At 36.1% G+C, this 24,083-nt stretch overlaps 2 protein-coding genes across 3 annotated transcripts in view; both read left to right on the plus strand.

Moving 5' to 3' along the window:
* LOC143875050 (uncharacterized) overlaps window positions 1-24,083 on the plus strand; it is an 82,502-nt gene that overhangs the window by 32,519 nt on the left and 25,900 nt on the right. The gene's annotated exons all lie outside the window — the stretch shown is intronic.
* LOC143887704 (uncharacterized) lies at window positions 18,343-19,788 on the plus strand. Its single transcript, XM_077391855.1, has 3 exons — window positions 18,343-18,619; window positions 18,692-19,389; window positions 19,435-19,788. Exons 1-3 carry the CDS (start codon window positions 18,343-18,345, stop codon window positions 19,786-19,788), a joined length of 1,329 nt encoding a protein of 442 aa, XP_077247970.1.

A 24,083-nucleotide genomic window follows, 5' to 3' on the forward strand; every position in this document is an offset into this window, starting at 1 on the left:
AAGGGAAGAGACAGTTACGTTCATCTTGATGTTTAGTAACATGGAGATATAGAGTAAAACATCCACAACTCTCTCATTTTAACTCAAAATAAAATAAAATCAGTCTCTATATGTTCATTTTGACATTTTCTTTCAAACGCAACAAACGGCTCCAAAAAAGTCAAAGCGATGAGAGAGTTAAGTTCTGTTTAGTAAAAACATGGAGGTGAGTTAAACATCCATAACTCTCTCATTTTTAGTCCAAATCAAATGAAATCAGTCTCTATCTTCTCATCTTGATGCTTTCCTTCAAACGCAACAAACTAGACAAAAAAAGTCAGAGCGATGAGAGTGTTACGGTCTGTTTAGTAAAAATGTAGGGGATAGAGTAAAACATCCAGAACTCTCTCATTTTAAATCCAAATCAAATCAAATCAGTCACATTTTCTCATGTGAGAGAGTTACGGTCTGTTTAGTAACATGGAGGTATAGAGTAAAACATCCATAACTCTCCCATTTTAAGTCTAAATCTAATAAAATCAGTCTCTCTTTGTTGACCTTGATGTTTACTTTCAAATGCAATGAACGGCTCCAAAAAAGGTCAAAGGGATGAGAGAGTTATATTCTGTTTAGTAAATACAATTAGGAATAGAGTAAAACAAAAATCACTCTCTCAATTTAAGTCCAACTCATTTGAAATATGTCGCTATCTTCTCAACTTGATGTTTTATTTCAAACGTAATAAACGGCTCCAAAAAAGTCAAAGGGATGAGATAGTAATGGTCTGTTTAGTAACATGGAGGAATAGAGTAAAATATCTATAACTCTCATTTTTAGTCCAAATCAAATGAAATAATTCTCTATTTGCCAATCTTGAAGTTTTCTTTCAAACGCAACAAACGGCACCAAAAAATACAAAGGGAAGATACGGTCTGTTTAGTAACATGGAGATAGAGAGTAAAATACCCACAACTCTCTCATTTTAAGTCCAAATAAAATGAAATCATTTTTTATCATCTCACCTTGATGTTTTCTTCCAAACGCAACAAACGGATCCAAAAAAGTTAATGGGATGAGAAAGTTATCGTCCATTTAGCAACAACAACATGGAGCTATAGAGTAAAAAACATCCTGAACTCTCTCATTTTAAGTCAAAATCAAATAAAATCATTCTCTCTCTGTTGACGTTGATGTTTTCTTTCGAACGCAACAAACAGCTCCAAAAAAAGTCAAATGGATAAGAGAGTTGAGTTCTATTTAGTAGAAACATGGAGGCATAGAGAAACATAAATAACTCTCTAATTTTAATCCCAAATCATTTGAAATACGTCGCTATCATCTCATCTGGATGTTTTCTTTCGAACGCAATAAACTGCTTCAAAAAAGTCATAGGAATGAGAGAGTTACGTTCTATTTAGTAAAAACATGGAGGAATAGAGTAAAATATCAATAACTCTCTCATTTTAAGTCCAAATAACTGAAATTAGTTTCTATCTTCTTATTTTGATGTTTTCTTTCAAACGCAACAAACGGCCCCAAAAAACTCGAAGCGATGAGAGAGTTATGTTTCCTTTAGTAATGTTGCAGTATAGAGTAAAACATCCATAACTCTCTTATTTTAAGTCAAAATCAAATTAAATCAGTCTCTCTTCGTTGACCTTGATATTTTCTTTCAAACGCAACAAACGGCTCCAAAAAGAGTCAAAGGGATGTGAGAGTTAAATTCTGTTTAGTAAAACCATGGAGGCATCGAGTGAATTTTAAGTACAAATCATTTGAAATATGTCGCTATCATCTTATCTTGATGTTTTCTTTCAAACGCAATAAACGGCTGCAAAAAAGTCAAAGGGATGAGAGAGTTATGTTATGTTAAGTAACATGGAGGTATAGAGTAAAACATCCATAACTCTCTCATTTTCAGTTCAAATCAAATGAAATTAATCTCTATTTGGTCATCTTGAAGTTTTCTTTCGAACGCAACAAACGGTACGAAAAAAGTAAAAGGGAAGAGAGAGTTACGGTCTGTTTAGTAACATGGAGATATTGAGTAAAACATCCACAACTCTCTCATTTTAAATTCAAGTCAATTGAAATCGGTCTGTATCTTCTCACCTTGATGTTTTCTTCCAAACGTAACAAGTGGATCCAAAAAACTTAATGGGATGAGAGAGTTATGGTCTATTTAGCAACATGGAGCTATAGAGTAAAACATCCAGAACTCTCCGATTTTAAGTCAAAATCAAATAAAATCAGTCTCTATTTGTTGATCTTGAAGTTATCTTTCAAATGCAATAAACGGCTCGAAAAAAGTCAAAGAGATGAGAGAGTAATGTTCTGTTTAGTAAAAACATGGAGGAATAGAGTAAAACATCAATAATTCCCTCATTTTAAGTCCAAATCAAATGAAATCAGTCTCTATCTTCTTACCTTAATATTTTCTTTCAAACGCAACAAACCGCCCCAAAAAACACAAAGGGATGAGAGAGTTATGGTCTATTTAGTAATACTGAGGTATAGAGTAAAACATCCATAACTCTCTCATTTTCATTCCAAATCAAATAAAATCAGTCTCTACTTGCTCATCTTGAAGTTTTCTTTAAAACATAACGAACTACAGTAAAAACGTCAAAGGGATGAGAGAGTCATGGTCTGTTTTGTTAAAACATGGGAGCCTAGAATAAAACATCCACAACTCTCTCATTTTAAATAAAAAAATGAACTCGGTCTCTATCTTGTCATCCTGATGTTTTCTTACAAACGGAACTAACGGCTCCAAAAAAGTGAAAGGAATGAGAGAGTTATGTTCTTTTTTTTTAAACTTGGAGGTATAGAGTAAAACATCCACAAATCTCTCATCTTAAGTCCCAATCAAATGAAATCAGTCTCTGTCTTCCCACCTTGATGTTTTCCTACAATCACAACAAACGAAACCAAAAAAGTTAAAGGGATGAGAGAGTTATAGTTTGTTTTGTAACATGGAGGTATAGACTAAAACATCCATAACTTTCTCATTTTTAGTCAAAATAAAGTAAAATTTGTCTGTCTTTGTTGACCTTGATGTTTTATTTCAAACGCAACATACGGCTCCCAAAAAAGTCAAAGGCATGCGAAAGTCATGCTATATTTAGTAAAAACATGGTGGCATAGGGTAAAACATAAATAACTCTCCCATTTTAAGTCCAATCATTTCAAATAAGTAGCTATCTTCTCATCTTGATGTTTTCTTTCAAACGCAATAAACGGCTCCAAAAACGTCAATGGGATGAGAGAGTTATTGTCTGTTTAGTAACGTGGAGGTAGAGAGTAAAACATCCATAACTCTCTCATTTCATGTCCAAATCAAATGAAATCAGTCTCTATCTTCTAATCTTGATGTTTTCTTTCAAAGGAAACAAACGGCTCCAAAAAAGTGAAAGGGAAGAGACAGTTACGGTCTGTTTAGTAACATGAAGATATAGAGTAAAACATCCATAACTATCTCATTTTAACTCAAAATCAAATAACATCAGTCTCTATATGTTCATCTTGAAGTTTTCTTTCAAACACAACAAACGGCTCCAAAAAGTCAAAGCGATGATAGACTTATGTTATGTTTAGTAAAAACATGGAGGTGAGTAAAACATCCATAACTCTCTCACTTTTAGTCCAAAACAAATTAAATCAGTCTGTATCTTCTCATCTTGAAGTTTTCTTTGAAACACAACAAACTAGACCAAAAAAATCAAAGCGATGAGAGAGTTATGGTCTATTTAGTAAAAATATAGGGGCATAGAGTAAAACATCAGAATTCTCTCATTTTAATTCCAAATCAAATCAAATCAGTCTCTATCTTATATTTGTGATGTTTTCTTAGAAACGCAACAAACGGCTCTAAAAAAGTCAAAATTGAGAGAGTTACGGTCCGTTTAGTAACATGGAGGTATAAAGTAAAACATCCATAACTCTCTCATTTTAAGTCAAAATTTAATAAAATCAGTCTCTCTTTGTTGACCTTGATGTTTTCTTTCAAACGAAATAAACGGCTTCAAAAAAATTCAAAGGGATGACAGAGTTATGTTTTGTTTAGTAAAAACAATTAGGAATAGAGTAAAACAAAAATAATGCTCTCAATTTAAGTCCAGATCATTTGAAATAAGTCATTATCTTTTGTTTAGTAAAAACAATTAGGAATAGAGTAAAACAAAAATAATGCTCTCAATTTAAGTCCAGATCATTTGAAATAAGTCATTATCTTCTCATCTTGATGTTTTCTGTCAAACGTAATAAACGGCTCCAAAAAAGTCAATGGGATGAGAGAGTAATGGTCTTTTTAGTAACATGGCGGTATAGAGTAAAACATCTATAACTCTCTCATTTTCAGTCCAAATCAAATGAAATCAGTCTCTATTTGCAAATCTTGAAGTTTTCTTTGAAACGCAACAAACGGCACCAAAAAATTGAAAGGGAAGAGAGAGTTACAGTCTGTTTAGTAACATGGATATACAGAGTAAAACACCCACAACTCTCTCATTTTAAGTCCAAATCAAATGAAATCAGTCTTTATCTTCTCACCTTGATGTTTTCTTCCAAACGCAACAAACGGATCCAAAAATGTTAAAGGGATGAGAAAGTTATGGTCCATTTAGCAACCTGGAGCTACAGAGTAAAACATCCAGAACTCTCTCATTTTAAGTCAAAATCGAATAAAATCAGTCTCCCTCTATTGAGCATGATGTTTTCCTTCAAATGCAACAAACGGCTCCAAAAAAATTCAAAGGGCTCAGAGAGTTACGTTCAATTTAGTAAAACCATGGAGGCATTGATTAAAATATAAATAACTCTCTCATTTTAAGTCTAAATCATTTGAAATACGTCGCTATCGTCTTATCTCGATGTTTACTTTCAAACGCAATAAACGGCTCCAAAAAAGTCAAAGGGATGAGAAAGTTACGTTCTGTTTAGTAAAAACGTGGAGGAATAGAGTAAAACATCAATAACTCTCTCATTTTATGTCCAAATAAATGAAATCAGTCTCTATGTTCTTATCATGATTTTTTCTTTCAAACGCAACAAACGGCCCCAAAATACTCAACGGGATGAGAGAGTAATGTTCTATTTAGTAACATTGAGGTATAGAGTAAAACATACATAACTCACTTATTTTAAGTGAAAAATCAATTAAAATCAATCTCTCTCTGTCGACCTCGGTGTTTTCTTTCAAACATAACAAACGGCTCCAAAAAAAATCAAAGGGATGACAGAGTTATGTTCTGTTTAGTAAAAACATGGTGGCATAGAGTAAAACATAAATAACTCTCATTTTAAGTCCAAATCATTTGAAATAAGTTGCTATCATCTCATCTTGATGTTTTCTTTCAAACGCAATAAACGGCTCCAAAAAGGTCAAAGGGATGAGAGAGTTATGGTCTGTTAAGTAACATGGAGGTATAAAGTAAAACATCCAGAACTCTCTCATTTTAAGTCAAACTCAAATAAAATTAGTCTCTATCTCTTGATGTTGAAGTTTTCGTTCAAACGCAATAAACGGCTCGAAAAAATTCAAAGGGATTAGAGGGTTATGTTCTGTTGAGTAAAAACATGGAGGAATAGAGTAAAACATCAATAACTCTCTCATTTTAAGTCCAAATCAAATGAAATCAGTCTCTATCTTCTTACCTTGATGTTTTCTTTCTAACACAATAAACGGCCTCAAAAAAGTCAAAGGAATGAGAGAGTTATGGTCTATTTAGTAACATTGAGGTACAGAGTAAAACATCCATAATTGTCTCAGTTTCAGTCCAAATCAAATGAAATCAGTCTTTATATGCTCATCTTGAAGTTTTCTTTAAAACGTAACAAACTACAATAAAAAAGTCAAAGGGATGAGAGACTTACGGTCTATTTTCTAAAAACATGGGAGCAAATAAAACATCCACAACTCTCTCATTTTAAATCCAAATCAAATGAAATCAGTCTCTATCTTCTCACCTTGATGTTTTCTTACAAACACAATTAACGGCTCCAAAAAAGTGAAAAGAATAAGTGTGTTATGTTCTGTTTTTTAAAAACATGGAGGTATAGAGTAAAACATCCACACGTCTCTTATTCTAAGTCCCAATCAAATGACATCAGTCTCTATCTTCACACCTTGATGTTTTCCTCCAAACACAACAAACGGATCCAAAAAGGTTATGGGGATGCGAGGGTTACGGTCTGTTTAGTAACATGGAAGTAGAGAGTAAAACATCCATAACTCTCTCATTTCCACTTCAAATCAAATTAAATCAGTTTCTATTTGCTCATCTTGTAGTTTTCTTTCAGACGCAACAAACGGCTCCAAAAAATTAAAAGGGAAGAGAGAGTTACGGTGTATTTAGTAACATGGAGATATAGAGTAAAAGATCCACAACTTATTCTAATGTTTTCTTTCGAATGCAACAAACAGCTCCAAAAAAGTGAAAGGGAAGAGATAGTTACGTTCATCTTGATGTTTAGTAACACAGAGATATAGAGTAAAACATCCATATCTCTCTCATTTTAACTAAAAATCAAATAAAATCAGTCTCTATATGTTCATCTTGAAGTTTTCTTTCAAACGCAACAAACGGCTCCAAAAAAGTGAAACCGATGAGAGAGTTATATTCTGTTTAGTAAAAACATGGAGATGGGTAAAACATCCATAACTCTCTCATTTTTAGTCCAAATCAAAAGAAATCAATCTCCATCTTCTCATCTTGATGTTTTCTTTCAAACGCAACAAGCTGCACCAAAAAAGTCAAAGTGATGAGAGAGTTACGGTCTGTTTAGTAAAAATAAAGTGGCATAGAGTAAAACATCCAGAAATCTCTCATTTTAAATCCAAATCAAATAAAAAAAAGTCAAATTTGAGAGAGTTACTGTCTGTTTAGTAACGGAGGTATAGAGTAAAACATCTATAACTCTCCCATTTAAAGTCAAAATCTAATAAAATCTGTCTCTTTTTTTTACCTTAATGTTTTCTTTCAAACGCAACGAACGGCTCCAAAAAATGTCAAAGGGATGAGAGAGTTATGTTCTGTTAGGAATAGTGTAAAACAAAAATAACTCTCTCAATTTAACTCCAAATCATTTCAAATAAGTCGCTATCTTCTCATCTAGATGTTTTCTTTCAAACGTAGTAAACGGCTCCAAAAAAGTCAAAGGGGTGAGAGAGTAATGGTCTGTTTAGTAACATGGAGGTATAGAGTAAAACATATATAGCTCTCTCATTTTCAGTCAAAATCAAAGAAATCATTCTCTGTTTGCTAATTTTGAAGTTTTCTTTCAAACGTAACAAACGGCACCAAAAAATGAAAAGGAAAGATACGGTCTGTTTATTAACATGGAGATATAGAGTAAAACAACTCTCTCATTTTAAGCCCAAATCAAATGAAATCAGTTTTTATCATCTCACCTTAATCTTTTCTTCCAAACTCAACAAATGGATCCAAAATATTTAAAGGGATCCATTTAGCAACATGGAGCTATAGAGAAAAACATCCAGAACTCTCTCATTTTAAATCAAGATGAGTTAAAATCAGTCTCTCTTTTTTGACCATCATATTTTCTTTCAAACACAACAAATGACTCCAAAAAAACTCAAAGGAATGAGAGAGTTATGTTCTATTTAGTAAAAACGTGGAGGCATAGAGAAACATAAATAACTTTCTCATTTTAAGTCCAATTCATTTGAAATACGTCGCTATCATCTCATCTAGATGTTTTCTTTCAAACTCAATAAACGGCTCCAAAAAAGTGAAAGGGATGAGAGAGTTATGTTCTATTTAGTAAAAACATGGAGGAATAGAGTAAAAACATCAATAACTCTATCATTTTAGGTCCAAATAAAAGAAATCCGTCTCTATCTTCTTATTTTGATGTTTTCTTTTGATGTTTTCTTTCAAACGCAACAAACGGCCCAAAAAAACTCAAAGGGATAAGGGACTTATGTTCTGTTTAATAACATTGCGGTATAGAGTAAAACATCCATAATTCTTATTTTAAGTCTAAGTCAAATAAAATCAGTCTCTCTTTGTTGACCTTGATGTTTTCTTTCAAACGCAACAAATGGCTCCAAAAAAAGTCAAAGGGATGAGAGAGTTATGTTCTGTTTAGTAAACACATGAAGGCATAAGGTAAAACATAAATAACTCTATCATTTTAAGTCCAAATCATTTGAAATAAGTCGCTATCATCTCATCTTGATGTTTTCTTTCAAACGCAATAAACGGCTGCAAAAAATTCAAAGGGATGAGTGAGTTATGGTCTGTTAAGTTACATGGAGGTATAGAGTAAAACATCCATAACTCCCTCATTTTCAGTCCAAATCAAATGAAATCATTCTCTAATTGCTCATCTTGAGGTTTTCTTTCAAACGCAACAAACAGGACCAAAAATTAAAAGGGAAGAGAGAGTTACGGTCTGTTTAGTAACATGGAGATATAGAGTAAAACATCAGGAACTCTCTCATTTTAAGTTCAAATCAAATGAAATCAGTCTGTATCTTCTCACCTTGATGTTTTCTTCCAAACGCAACAAACAGATCCCAAAAAGTTAATGGGATGAGAGAGTTGTGACCTATTTAGCAACATGGAGCTAAATGAGAGTAAAACATCCAGACTCTCTCATTATAAGTCAAAATCAAATAAAATCAATCTCTATCTGTTGATCTTGAAGTTATCTTTCGAACGAAATAAACAGCTCGAAAAAAGTCAAAGGGATGAGAGCGTTATGTTCTGTTTAGTAAAAACATGGAGGAATAGAGTAAAACATCAGTAACTCTCTCACTTTAAGTCCACACCAAATGGTATTAGTCTCTATCTTCTTGCCTTGGTGTTTTCTTTCAAACGCAACAAACGTCCCCTAAAAACTCAACGGGATGAGAGAGTTATGGTATGTTTAGTAAGATGGAGGTATAGAGTAAAACATCTATAACTCTCCCATTTTCAGTCCAAATCAAATGAAATCAGTCTCTATTCGCTAATCTTGAAGTTTTCTTTCAAACGCAACAAACGGTAGCAACAAATTGAAAGGGAAGAGAGGGTTACAGTCTGTTCAGTAACATGGAGATATAGAGTAAAACACCCACAACACTCCTTTTAAGTCCAAATCAAATGAATTCAGTCTCTCTATTGATCTTGGTGTTTTCTTTCAAACGCAACAAAGGGCTCCAAAAAAAGTCAAAGGGATCAGAGAGTTATGTTCTGTTTTGTAAAAACATGGAGGCATAGAGTAAAACATAAATAACTCTCTCATTTTAAGTCCAAATAAATGAAATCAGTCACTATCTTCTTATCTCGATGTTTTCTTTCAAACGCAACAAACGGCCCTAAAAAACTCAAAGGGATGAGAGAGTTATGTTTTGTTTAGGAACATTGAGGTATAGGCTAAAACATCCATAACTCTCGTTTTTTGAGTCAAAATTAAATAAAATCAGTCTCTTCTTATCTCGATGTTTTCTTTCAAACGCAACAAACGGCCCCCAAAAACTCAAAGGGATGAGAGAGTTATGTTTTGTTTAGGAACATTGAGGTATAGGCTAAAACATCCATAACTCCCTTATTTTGAGTCAAAATTAAATAAAATCAGTCTCTCTCTATTGACATTGATGTTTTCTTTCAAACGAAACAAACGGCTCCAAAAAAGTCAAAGGGATGAGAGAGTTATGTTCTGTTTAGTAAAAACATAGAGGTAAGTCGCGATCATCTCATCTTGATGTTTTCTTTCAAACGCAATAAACGACTCCAAAAAAGTCAAACGGATGAGAGAGTTATGGTATGTTAAGTAACATAAAGGTATGTTAAGTAACATAGAGGTATAGAGTAAAACATCCAGAACTCTGTCATTTTAAGTCAAATTCAAATAAAATCAGTCTTTATTTATTGATCTTGAAGTTTTCTTTCAAACACAGTAAACGACATGAAAAATTCAAAGGGATGAGAGAGTTATGTTCTGTTTAGTAAAAACATGGAGGAATAGAGTAAAACATGAATAACTCTCTCATTTAAAGTCCAAATGATTGAAATCATTCTCTATATTCTTATCTTGATGTTTTCTTTCAAACGCAGCAAACGGCCCCAAAAAACTCAAAGGGATGAGAGAGTTATGTTCTATTTAGTAACATTGAGGTATAGAGTAAAACATCCATAACTCTCTTATTTTAAGTCAAAATCAAATAAAATCAGTCTCTCTCTGTTGACCTTGATGTTTTCTTTCAAACGCAACAAACAGATCCAAAAAGAGTCAATGGGATGAGAGAGTTGGAGGAAGAGACCTACCATCATCAGGATCCGAACAAATCTGTTAGCCCTGAAAGGATGGAAACTTTCCCATATCTGGAGAGAAGCGAATAGAGGAGTTGACTTCCTCTCAAAATTTGATTGCCCTATAAGGGGAGCAGAGATACTCCCAATGCTTTCCCTGTAGAATTGATCTCCATTGCAAATGAAGATGCCTCTGGAACTCCCTACTCTAGGCTATAACTCAGTTGAATTGGTCTCTGGACTCAGAGCTTTTAGACCAGCTTTCAAGTCGATCCTGAAGATTACCCCTCTGCCCCCTTTTCAGAGTTGTCTGTGCATATATTAGGCCTGTTTCTCGCTCATCTGGCATGGTTATTTGCCATTTTGAACCTCTTCGGGGCTCTGCTCAGCATGCTCTATTAGCCATTTTGAATTAATTGTTGAGTTTGCTATTTGATGTATCTTTCCTTTCTTGCCACCGCTTTAGGCCCCCTCTGTAATTTGTATTGTTTCCTATCAATATATCTGGTCGGGATCCGCCTAACCCCAACTTACCCACTGAAAAAAAAAATCTGAATCATATGAAATGAGTCTCTACATTCTAATCTTTATGTTTTCTTTCAAACGCAACAAACGGCTCCAAAAAATTGAAAGGGCAGAGACAATTACGGTCTATTTAGTAACAAGGAGATATAGAGTAAAACATCCATAACTCTCTCATTTTAACTAAAAATAAAATAAAATCAATCTCTATATGTTCATCTTGATATTTTCTTTCAAACGCAACAAACAACTCTAAAAAAGTCAGAGGGATGAGAGAGTTATGTTCTGTTTAGTAAAAACATGGAGGTGAGTAAAACATCCATAACTCTCTCATCTATCTTCTCATTTTGAAGTTTTCTTTCAAATGCAACAAACTAGACCAAAAAAGTCAAAGCGATGACAGAGTTATGGTATGTTTAGTAAAAATATGGGGGATAGAGTAAAACATCAAGAACTCTCTCATTTTAAATCCAAATCAAATCAAATCAGTCTCTATCTTCCCATCATGATGTTTTCTTAGAAACGAAACAAACGGCTCAAAAAAAGTGAAAGGGTGAGTGAATTACGGTATGTTTTGTAACATGGAGGTATAGAGTAAAACATCCAAAACTCTATCATTTTAAGTCAAAATCTAATCAAATCAGTCTCTCTTTGTTGACCTTGATGTTTTCTTTCAAACGCAACAAATGGCTCCAAAAAGCGTCAAAGGGATGAGAGAGTTATGTTTTGTTTAGTAAAAACAATTAGGCATAGAGTAAAACAAAATTATCTCTCTCAATTTAAGTCCAAATCATTCGAAATAAGTCGCTATCTTCTCATCTTGATGTTTTCTCTCAAACGTAATAAACGGCTCCAAAAAAGTCAAAGGGATGAGAGAGTTATAGTCTGTTTAGTAACATGGAGGTATAGAGTAAAACATCTATACCTCTCTCATTTTCAGTCCAAATCAAATGAAATCAGTCTCTTTTTTCTAATCTAGAAGTTTTTTTTCAAACGCAACAAACGGCACCAAAAAATTGAAAGGGAAGAGAGAGTTACGGTCTATTTAGTAACATGGAGATATAGAGTAAAACACCCACAACTCTCTCATTTTAAGTCCAAATCAAATGAAATCAGTCTTTATCTTCTCACCTTCATGTTTTCTTCCAAAAGCAGCAAACTGATCCAAAAAAGTTAAAGGAATGAGGAAGTTATGGTCTATTTAGCACCATAGAGCTACGGAGTAAAACATCCCGAACTCTCTCATTTTAAGTCAAAATCAAATAAAATCAGCCTCTCTCTTTACCTTGATGTTTTCTTTCAAACGCAACAAACTGCTCAAAAAAAAGTCAAAGGGATGAGAGAGATATGTTCTGTTGTAAGCCCAATGGTTCCCACCTTGGCAATTCCCATCTTATTTTGATGATTCCAATACACAAGTGATTTAAGATCACTAATGTGTTTGATTGTCTAAGTTGTAGATCATGATTGCTTAAAGACAAGATTGCTTGGATTGAGGCCAAGAAGCTCTCATTTGACCACATAAGGAAGGCCAAAGTCATCGGCGATCCAAGACAATTTGAAGATTTGAAGAATCGCATTGAAGATCGAAGTCTATTTAGTTTGTATAAGATCCAATCCTAATTTAGATTTTAAGAGGCTCAAATAAAGTAAATAAACACACATCCTAAATGTTTATGTGATTGTCCTTGTGGTGTTCCAACACTTTCGAACCCTCATTTACAATCCCAACTTGGTGTAAAGTTGAAAGCCCAGAAACAGAATTGAAAATCTGCTGCTGATAGGCTTCTCGGAACTCCGAGAGAATTCTCGGAGCTCCGAGCTCGGAACTCCAAGAAATCCTCAGAGCTCCGAGATTTGGTCCAGTAGAAAATTTCCAACTTCTGTTTGTATTCCCGGAACTCCGAGACAACTATAACGGGAAGAATTTTGACCGTTGGGAACTTTGCCAAATTTACGACAATGCCCCTCAAACGGTCATATTGGGTTTTCCTATATATATGGGTATTCTCTACTTCCCTATTATCAATCCTAACACTCTTAAACTCTACTCGAATATCCCAAGAGTGAATTTAAGCTTGTTTATGCCTCTCATCCTCTAAGATTAGGATTTGGATCATTAGGCTCAAATTGTACATCTTCTACAAAGTTTGTTATAAACCCTTCTGAGGGATTTTTTGTTTTCTTTCCTTTTTATTCAAGAACATTGTATTGGGCGAGTGTTCGGAGAAGCGGAGCCCACTGTCCATGGTGTAGATTGCCACCAACGTTAAAGCATTTGGAATTGTAATTGGCACCGATCTTAGCCGAAGTTAAGAAGATCAAATAGTGAAGCCATCAACGGGTTTGGTTGGTGGAGTGGAGTAGGCCTCGCGTTTGGAGGACCGAACCACTTTAAATCTCGGGTGCACTCTCTCTTATCTTATTGCTTCATATTTGCATTTGCACCTTTAGATTTAACTTGTGTGCTTGAATTTCATCTTGATCTCTTAATTTTCAAAATTGGGTTGAGTTTTTAAATAAGGTTAAAACTTGTTAGCAACCTAATTTTTTACCTCCTCATTAGTTGCCAATTCGGGACCACCCTTGGAATTTCACTTGATATCAAAGCCTAGGTTCTTAAAAGATTTTCTTTTCTTAAAATCTTTGGTAAATTTTTCTTTAAAATTTCAAACAAGGGAAAGATCATAAGATCTTTGGCAACTTTCTATTTGTGAAATGGCAAATATAAATGAAACCGGTTTTCCGGAAGGCCATTCCACAACTAGACCTCCTTTCTTCAATGGGTCCAACTATGGACATTGGAAAACAAGGATGCGCATCTATCTCCTTTCGATAGATGTGGAACTTTGGCATATTGTTGAAAATGGATACATTTTGCCTTCCAAGCCATTTGAAGAATGGAATCTTGAAGATAAAAGGCATGCAAATTTAAATTACAAAGCTATAAACTCTTTGTTTTGCGCCTTATCTACGGAGGAGTTCAGTAGAGTAGCTCTTTTTTATTCCGCCAAGCTTATTTGGGATACACTTGCCATTACCCATGAGGGAACATCACAAGTTAAGGATTCCAAAATAAACTTGTTAAAGAGCAAATATGAAATGTTTAGAATGGGTCAAAATGAAAGTATTTCCGAAATGTATACCCGATTTTCTAAGATTTCTAATGAATTAGCTAATCTTGGTAAAGCTTATCCTACTGATGAGCTTGTGAGTAAGTTGCTTAGGTCACTTCCTCCTTATTGGGACCCGAAGGTCACCGCCATCCAAGAATCAAAAGATCTCAAGACGCTAACTATGGAGGAGCTTGTAGGATCTCTCATCATCCATGAGATGCTCCTCACTAGCCGACAAGAGGAGAAGAAGCCGAAAGAGAAAGAAAGAGAAAGTCGTTCTCTATCTCTAAAGGCCTCCAAGATGGACTCATCATCAAGTGATGCGGATAACATTGAGGAAGAAGCTTTAAGGAAATTTAAAAGTTTATGGAGAAAGATACATAAGAAGGATAAAAAGAAGAAGAAAGAAGAAAATGAAGTAGAAGGAGGAATAAAGTGTTACAATTGCAAGAAGACAGGACACAAAAGACCGGATTGTCCACTTCTCAAGTCATCTTCCTCAAAGTACAAGGGAAAGAAGGATTGGAAGAAAAAGGCTCTTGTAGCCGGTTGGGATGCTACTAGCACCTCGGGAAAGAGCTCAAGTGAAGGGGAAGAAAATAAAGATGACCTTTGCCTCATGGCACTCTCCCATGAAGTTGAGGTAAACTCTAACTCCTCTTGTAATTCATCAAGTAGTGATAGTGAAAAAATATCTTATGATGACTTGTACTTAACCTTGCATTCTCAAATTTCAAAAAATAAAGTTAAAAAAAAATCTATTTCAAAATTAGAAAATGAACTTGATCTTTTGAAAAATGAATCCTCTTCTTCCATATCTCAAGCTAAAGTAAAAATTGAAAATTTTAAACTTGAGATTGAAACCCTTAAGGGTATTTTGGATGAGAAATCTTGCCAATTACAAAATGTGGCAAGCTCTTCCAAATCTTATGAAGATGAAACTAATGATTTTCTAAATCAAATAACCCATCTTCATAATGAAAATGAAAGGTTAAGATTATGTCTCCATGGATTTTTAAATGGTAATAAAATCATTGACATAATCTTGAAAAAGACTAGTTATAGACCTAATCATGCCTTTTATGATAGGACTAGTCTATCTAACCCTCATGTTAGATGCCATTATTGTGGAATAAATGGTCATTACCAATTCCAATGTGCATCTAAAATTAGGCATTGTGGTGGAACCAAGAAATCTTGGGTTCCCAAAGCCCCCATATGATTCTCTTCATATGTGCTTAGATTAGGGGCTTGTTGATTAATTATTTGTATATCTTTATCTTTGAATTTTAAAATCCCCTCTTGTATTGAATTTGTTTTTCAAATAGGGGGAGTTCATTGTTTGTCTTTTTCCTTGAAAAAGGGGGAGCTTAAAATTGTAGATTTTATCCCTTTAATTTTTCTTTTACCCCATCTTTTTTATAGATGCCAAAGGGGGAGAGAAATCTAGTGTAAGGAAATTATGCATGTTTTTATTGAAAAATCTCTTGTGCTTGTCATCATCAAAAAGGGAGAGATTGTAAGCCCAATGGTTCCCACCTTGGCAATTCCCATCTTATTTTGATGATTCCAATACACAAGTGATTTAAGATCACTAATGTGTTTGATTGTCTAAGTTGTAGATCATGATTGCTTAAAGACAAGATTGCTTGGATTGAGGCCAAGAAGCTCTCATTTGACCACATACGGAAGGCCAAAGTCATCGGCGATCCAAGACAATTTGAAGACTTGAAGAATCACATTGAAGATCGAAGTCTATCTAGATTGTATAAGATCCAATCCTAATTTAGATTTTAAGAGGCTTAAATAAAGTAAATAAACACACACCCTAAATGTTTATGTGATTGTCCTTGTAGTGTTCCAACACTTTGGAACCCTCATTTACAATCCCAACTTGGTGTAAAGTTGGAAGCCCAGAAACAAAATTGAAAATCTGCTGCTGATAGGCTTCTCGGAACTACGAGAGAATTCTCAGAGCTCCGAGCTCGGAACTTCGAGAAATCATCGGAGCTCCGAGATTTGGTACAATAGAAAATTTCCAACTTCTGTTTGTATTCCCGGAACTCCGAGATCAATTCTCGGAACTCCGAGACACTTATAACGGGAAGAATTTTGACCGTTGGGAACTTTGCCAGATTTATGACAATGCCCCTCAAATGGTCATATTGGGTTTTCCTATATATATATGGGTATTCTCTACTTTCCTATTATCAATCCTAACACTCTTAAACTCTACTTGAATATCCCAAGAGCGTATCAAAGCTTGTTTATGCCTCTCATCCTCTAAGATTAGGATTTGGATCATTAGGCTCAAATTGTACATCTTCTACAAAGTTTGTTGTAAACCCTTGTGAGGGAATTTTTGTTTTCTTTCCTTCTTATTCAAGAACATTGTATTGGGCGAGTGTTCGGAGAAGCGGAGCCCACTCTCCGTGGTGTAGATTGCCACCAAGGTTAAAGCATTCGGAATTGTAATTGGCACCGATCTTCGCCGAAGTTAAGAAGATCAAATAGTGAAGCCATCAACGGGTTTGGTTGGTGGAGTGGAGTGGGTCTCGCGTTTGGAGGACCGAACCACTTTAAATCTCGGGTGCACTCTCTCTTATCTTATTGCTTTATATTTGCATTTGCACCTTAATGTCTGTTAACCTTAATGTTTTGTTTCAAATGCAACAAATGGCTCCAAAAAAAGTCAAATGGATAAGAGAGTTATGTTTTGTTTAGTAAAAACATGGAGGCATAGAGTAAAACAAAAATAACTCTCTCATTTTAAGGCCAGATCATTTGAAATAAGACGATATCATCTCATTCTGATGTTTTCTTTCAAACTCAATAAACGACTCCAAAAAAGTCAAACGGATGAGAGAGTTTTGGTCTGTTTAGTAACATGGAGGTAGAGAGTAAAACATCCATAACTCTCTCATTTTCAGTCCACATCAAATGAAATCAGTCTCTATTTGCTCATCTTGAAGTTTTCTTTCAAACGCAACAAACGGCTCTAAAAAAGTGAAAGGGAAGAGATAGTTACGGTCCGTTTAGTAACATAGAGATATAGAGCAAAACATCCACAACTCTCATTTTAACTCAAAATAAAATAAAACCGGTCTCTATATTTTCATCTTGAAGTTTTCTTTCAAACGCAACAAACGGTTTCAAAAAGTCAAAGGGATGAGAGAGTTATGTTATGTTTAGTAAAAATATGGTGGTATAGAGTAAAACATCCATAACTCTCTTATTTTTAGTCCTAACAAAGAGGGCAAAAAGTACTTTACCGGTTGTTCTAAGTTGCTGTTTGGATGGCTTTGCTAGAAGCTCCAAATTTTTAAGCCACCAACCAACTGTAATGAAATCTTTAGAAAATTTTCCATATTAATTGGCAGAATGTACGTGTTAGGCATGCTACTTTTGGTACCCATAAAAATCAATATGTTCGCTTTATTGGGCTTGAACAAACTCATTTATATAACCAATCGAATTTTACGACAATTTGGAGGTCTCCAATACGAGTCCAGGGATATGTCGCTTTTTCCATGTGAAACTTTGAATCCGTCTATAGTCCAGCATCTAGTCACTGCATGGGATAAAAGGCCCATTGAAAGATTGCATATCAATGCTTCGAAAACCCTCCAAGAGTTGACGCGTCACCTTCATCCTAATTTGATTGATGAACTTGGAGAAAGGGATCTTAAGAAGGCTCGAATCGAAGAACAGCTTGAAAAATCTTCTTGAAACAGAAATATCCAATTTTCATATCATTCTGAATTCTAGTAGACCTTGTCTTGTTTAACTGTTATCCTTCAGTGGTTGTAATGAAAAAATTTAATATCATCAATGGAATGTGTTCTCGTTTCTTATATTTTGATTAGTACCAAATACCTTATTTTCATTTATCAATTATTTAACCTAGTGTTTATATTTCCATCTCAGGATTCTGACGCTGGGCAGCCATTGCTTCTAAAAGAACCAATATTTCAAAACCAACCTGGTCCCATCAATCTTTTGATTTCAGGTTGAGTAGACAATCTTTATCACCAATTTCAATTACCTCCTCATTGTTACCCATTTCAAATTTTCAAGAAATACTTTCACCTATACATCCTTCTCCAATTCCAATGGCCGATTCAGTAGATCCCATGGTAGTCATTCAAGAGATGCTAAAAAACCTACTCGTGAGATGGCCGGTATGAAGGAAGAAATGTCCCATATGAAGAGTCAAATTAATGACAAAGCTTCCACTTCTAGAGGGCCGATACCCTTACCTCCTCGTGTTGCATCTCCAGGAACACATGAAAGTCCAGGGACCGAAGAAATTTGACGTCTTCGAGTTGATGATGTCATCTGCAGTCGTTTTACCTCCTAACTTCAAAGTCCCAGATTATGATAAGTATGACGGGACCAGATGTCCTCGGAACCATATGAGGTGGTTTATCATCCTTTGACAGCAATATGGCCTGAATCGTGAACAGATGGCCCAGCTATTTCTTATTTCTCTGGTAGGGATAGCAAAGAAATGGTTCCTAAGGCTGAAACCAGATGAGGTTAGGACCATGGAGGACATCTCTGACAAGCTTATAGAGCAATTTTCGATGGAGGAAGGGATAGAGGTTACGAAGAGAGACCTCAAACAGTTGAAACAAGGTCCTCAAGAGACCTTTACCTCATTTATTAGGCGCTGGAGGTGCAAATCTGCCCAATTAAATCAGAGGTTATCAGAAAAGGATCAGATAAAGTTGGTGGTCAAGAGTTTGTCTACTTAGTATTTCCATTTTATGGCGACACAACATTATCCTAATTTTTACCATTTAATTCAAACAGGAACACAAACTGAGGATGCCATAGGCAATGGTTTGAGGGCTAGACCATCACCATCTGATGTCAGAGAAGGCAAGAGGCCGATGGTTATACAGAAAGCGGTGAATAGTGTGAATTATGTCAGACCAGTGGCGAGAACAGTAACTGAGGTGTCAAGACCGGCAGAGAAACATGCACCTAAACAATTTGATCCGCTTCCTTATCCCTACCCTATTATTCTAAACAAATTGATTAGGGATAAGAAGATAAAGCTTCCTAATAGTAGGCCAGTACCAGATCCATTGCCTAAGTATTGGAGATTAGACCAATACTGCGAATATCACCGGAATTTGGGTCATCTGACAGAAAGATGCCTAGCTCTGAAGTATGCCGTTCAGAAAATGATAGATAACAAGGATTTGAAAGTTGAACGACCAAATACTACTCAAAACCTCCTCCCAAATCATCGTGTTGTTTCTCCGCCCGTTACCAATGCTATTTTTATCAATGAACCTCTTCTTGACCCTTCAATCCTCATTTGTGCCATAACATTCGATAAACCCTATGTACTGAGGTTGGATGATGAGGAGATCGAAGAATTGACAAAGGAGAAGCCTTATGTCCTTTCCCTAACTGATGATGACTTTGTAGAGTCTTCTTCTCAACCTTATGTTCTCTGTTGTGAAGACATTGAGGAAGAGCAAAAGAACAAAGCACCATATGTTTAGAAAATAGAGGATGATGATTTGTTGTTCCTCGATGACCAGTGTGATGAGCTTCAACATGTCACAAGGGGTGGTCGTGTATTCAAGCCTCCAGAATTGAGTGCAGAGAATCCAACAGAGATAGCAAAGGCTGCAAGGAATCAAAGGCAGAATAAGCCTGTTACAGAAGAGGAAGATGATAATTTGTTAAAGCAGTTAAAGAAGACACAAGCAAATATTTCCATATGGGGTCTGCTCATGTCTTCTTCCAAGCATAGAAAAGTAATACTCAGAGAGTTAAATGCCACACAAGTATCTGTTGACGTTACACCCGATGAGTTGGTGAGCCTGGTCGCCATGGCTAGGGCATCTAGGACTTTGTCCTTCACAGATGAGGACCTTCCTCCTGAGGGTTGAGATCACACAAAATCTCTCAAGATTACAGTCATCTGCAACAAAAAGAAGGTTCCAGAGGTATTAGTAGACAATGGGTCCGCTCTGAATGTTTGCCCATTGAGCACAGCAACTACCCTTGGATTCGGGCCAGAGAATTTTGTCCCCTCTGAGCAAGGCATTCTAGCCTATGATGGAACACGTCGTGATTTCACTGGGACTTTGGTCACAGAAATCCAAATAGGTGGTGAGCAAGGCATTCTAGCCTATTAAAGCATCTTTCTTGTTACTGCTCGGTCGCCCATGGTTGCACAGAGTTGGGGTTATACCATCCACGCTGCATCAGAAGTTGAAGTTTATTCGAAATAATATGGTGGTCACTGTGAAAGGTGACCCTGATTTAGAGATAGGCCAGATTTCCCAGGAGTTGATTGTTGGCAAAGCAGGAGATATAAGCTTAACTGGTTTTTCGCTAGAGGTGACTGCTATTACCATAGAGGAAGCGATGAATGAAGAGATCTTCTTCATAAGCAGTACTAATTCCAAAGTTGACAAGATGTTTCGCCAACAAGGGTATATACCAGGTGCCAGGTTAGGCAAATATCATCAGGGTATGACTGAGTCTCCAGTGTTCAAGACTTTCAATGGCCTGTTTGGCCTAGGATACAAACCCACGAAGAAGAAGATCATAGAGATGAAGCGTTATATGCTAAAGTGGGCCGAGTGTCGTCGCCGTGGCTTAGACTTACCTATGGGACCTCTGGATTTGACAATGAATAGCCGTTTTCGCAAGGAGGGAGCAGATGTTCCATTCTGCGGTTTCACTGAGGCCTGGGTTGATGAGTCGACTGGGCAAATGTTGCCAGGGTTTGAAATTTTTTTCGACCTCGAGCTAACAGATAATGAGCCAGTAGGTGTGAAGATCACAGAGACAGATTGGGCTGATTGCATGGTGCCAGAATTTCTGAACTCACTTTTTGAGGAAGGGTCACAGACTGTGGCCGTTATTGACAAGTGCACAGTGATATTAGACCCCACAAACCTTATCACCTCTGCCAAGGGACCTTTGACTAACTGGACCTCTCAAGTCCTACCTCAGGTTACTTTTCAGTCCTGTCATTTTCCCTCAAAAGAGTCAGTTGTTCATAGGTATGTGTCAGTCTCTGAGTCTAATTCAGAGTCTTTTCCTTCTAATGATTCTTTTAATGTAGGTACCGTAGAGGTCAAGTCTATTTCTGAGGGTCCACTTCTCCTAGTGAGGTCGAGTTGGAGGCTGTTTCTGTTGATGGACCTGATGTTTCTTCTTTGCATATGTTTGAGTCGGTTGGCACTGATGTCAACTTGTCAATCGAGTCTGTAAATACGAGTCATGAGTCCATTGTAAAGCCTGATGTGGGCTATTCATCATCTGATGTATTCAATTCTACTTTCAATGAAATAAATGGCTCTTCTTCTGTGTACATTCCTGTTTCTATTTCATCTACTGAATCTGCTTTAAAATCTGTTAATGTTAATAATAATAATCAAGACTCCCCTCTGATGAGGATGCCAACGAAACTCCCCCTGAAATCAAACATATGATTCAACAGGAGAAGAGTCGCCGAGCCAAACCACTCGAAGAGGAAGTTGAAACTGTGAATATAGGTGATGAAACTTTGATTCAGGAAATAAAGATTGGCAAAACTTTATCTCCTGAGGAACGCGATGAATTGATCACCTTACTTAAAGAGTTCAAGGAAGTTTTTGCTTGGTGTGATGATGACATACCGGGATTGAATGAGGATATCGTTCAACATCAATTACCTTTAATCCCTGGCATCAAGCCAAATAAGTAGAAACTTCGAAAACTCAAGACAGAATGAGAGTTGAAAGTTTATGAAGAAGTGAAGAAATTATTGGAAGTAAAATTCATCTAAGTGGTCGAATACCCTGAATGGCTCACTGACATAGTACCGGTGCCCAAAAAGGATGGGAAGGTTCAAATGTGTGTTGATTTTCGGGACCTCAACAAGGCAAGTCCAAAAGACGATTTTTCAATGCTGAACATTGATCTCCTGGTGGATAATACCACTGGACATGCACTCTTATCCTTTATTTATGAATTTTTCAGATACAATCAGATTAAGATGGCACCCGAGGACATGATAAAGACAGCATTTATTGCTCAGTGGGGTACATATTGCTATAGAGTAATGCCATTTGGGCTAAAGAATGCTGGTGCTACATATTTGAGAGCTGTAACTACTCTTCTTCATGATATGATTCACAAAGAAGTTGAGGTTTATGTAGATGATATGATTGTAAAGGCAAAGACTAGACCAGAGCATACAGTTGCCTTGAGAAAATTCTTTGAGAGAATAATGAAATATCAGCTTCGCTTGAATCAAAACAAGTGTGTATTCAGAGTTACATCAGAGAAACTCCTAGGATTTATGGTCAGTGAAAGAGTAAATGAGGTTGATCCTCAAAAGACCAAGGCAATATAGGAAATGGAACCGCCTAAGACATAAAAGCAGATCAGAGGTTTTCATGGAAAAGTTCAATACTTGAGAAAGTTCATATCTCATTTAACTATGACATGTGAACTAATTTTCAAGCTTTTAAAGAAGAATTCCTCGAAGAAATGGAATGAGGAATGTCAGGAAGCTTTTGAAAAAGTTAAACAGTGTTTATCTTTGCCTCCTGTTTTATCTCCTGTTGTTCCAGGCGAACCATTGTTGATGTACTTGTCAATCACAGACACAGCAATGGGTTGTTTGCTTGCTTAGAAAGATCCAGAATCTAAGCAAGGAAAGGCCAATTTACTATATCAGTAAGAAGATACTAGAATATGAGATAAAGTATTCCATTTTAGAAAAGACTTATCTAGCATTGGTTTGGGCGACCCAAAGGCTTAGACATTATCTCTTGTCGAACAAGGTTATTTTACTTTCTCGGATGGATCTGTTGAAATACTTGTTTGAGAAACCCGCCCTTACTGGAAGAACCGCAAGATCGTTGTTATTGTTATCTAAGTTTGACATCACTTATGTCACTCAGAAGTCCATCAAAGGACGGGTTATAGCTGAGCAGCTAGCTGATTCTCCTACAGAGGAGAATGTTTTTCTGAACATTGAGTTTCCTGATGAAGAAATCATGGATATGTCAATAACCAAGTGGTTGATGTATTTTGATGGAGCAGTCAATAACCAGGGTCAAGGAGTAGGTGCAGTTTTGATATCTCCAAAGAAAGAGTATATCCCTATATCCATCAAGTTGCAGTTTGAGTGCACGAACAACATGGCAAAATATGAAGCCTGTATAGCAGGACTTGAGGCCTCTTTAGCTCTTCAAGTTCAAGACATAGATGTGTTTGGGGACTCAATGCTCATTATTTGTCAAATCAATAGGCAATGAAAAATTCGAGAGGATAGATTGATCCATTATAATACATATTTGGAATCTCTGGTCAAAAAGTTTAAGAGTATCACTTTTACTCACTTGTCAAGAACCAGGAACCATTTTGCTCATGCTTTGGCTACTTTGGCTTCGATGCTAGACATATCTGCAACTATGGAGGTTCAGCCTTTAGCTGTTAGGTTACAGTGGGCTCCTGCACATGTGAATGTGATAGAAATAATGGCAAGCTGTCCGGAAGGGAAACCATGGTATACAGATATCAAGAACTTCATTTTGGGCAAGGGGCACCCTCCTGAAGCTTCAAGCAAAGAGAGGAAAACTCTTCAGAGGCTAGCTACCAACTTCATCATTTGTGGTGAAGAGCTGTATAGGCAATCTTTTGACGGAATACAACTCTTATGTGTTGATGAGGATAAAGCTGCGGAGCTTATTGAGCAGACTCATGAAGGAGTTTGTGGACTGCATATGAATAGCAAAATATTATCTGGAAAGATTTTGAGACTTGGATTTTATTGGCCCACATTGGAAGCAGACTGCTTTGCCTCTATGCGAATCTTATTCATGTTCCTCCGTCAGAGTTGCATTCTTTGACTTGTCCATGGCCACTCTCAGTATGGGGAATATACGTCATTAGAAAGATTTATCCAAGATCCTCAAGCAAACATGAGTACATTTTGGTAGCTATTGACTATTTTACGAAGTGGATATAGGCTGGATCATATGCTTCCATAACTTCAAACACAGTTGTGAAGTTTATCCGTACAAACATCATATGTAGATACAGAGTGCCTCATGAGCTGATTTCTGACAATGGAACTCATTTTAAGAAAGAGGTAGTACACTTGTGTGAAGAATTTAAGATAAAGCATTATAAGTCATCTCCTTACAGACCTCAGTCAAATGGGGCTGTAAAGGCAGCG

The sequence above is a fragment of the Tasmannia lanceolata genome, unplaced genomic scaffold (assembly GCF_043159265.1).
Source record: "Tasmannia lanceolata isolate RefF3 unplaced genomic scaffold, GAP_Taslan_0.1 ptg000002l, whole genome shotgun sequence".
NCBI lineage: Eukaryota > Viridiplantae > Streptophyta > Magnoliopsida > Canellales > Winteraceae > Tasmannia > Tasmannia lanceolata.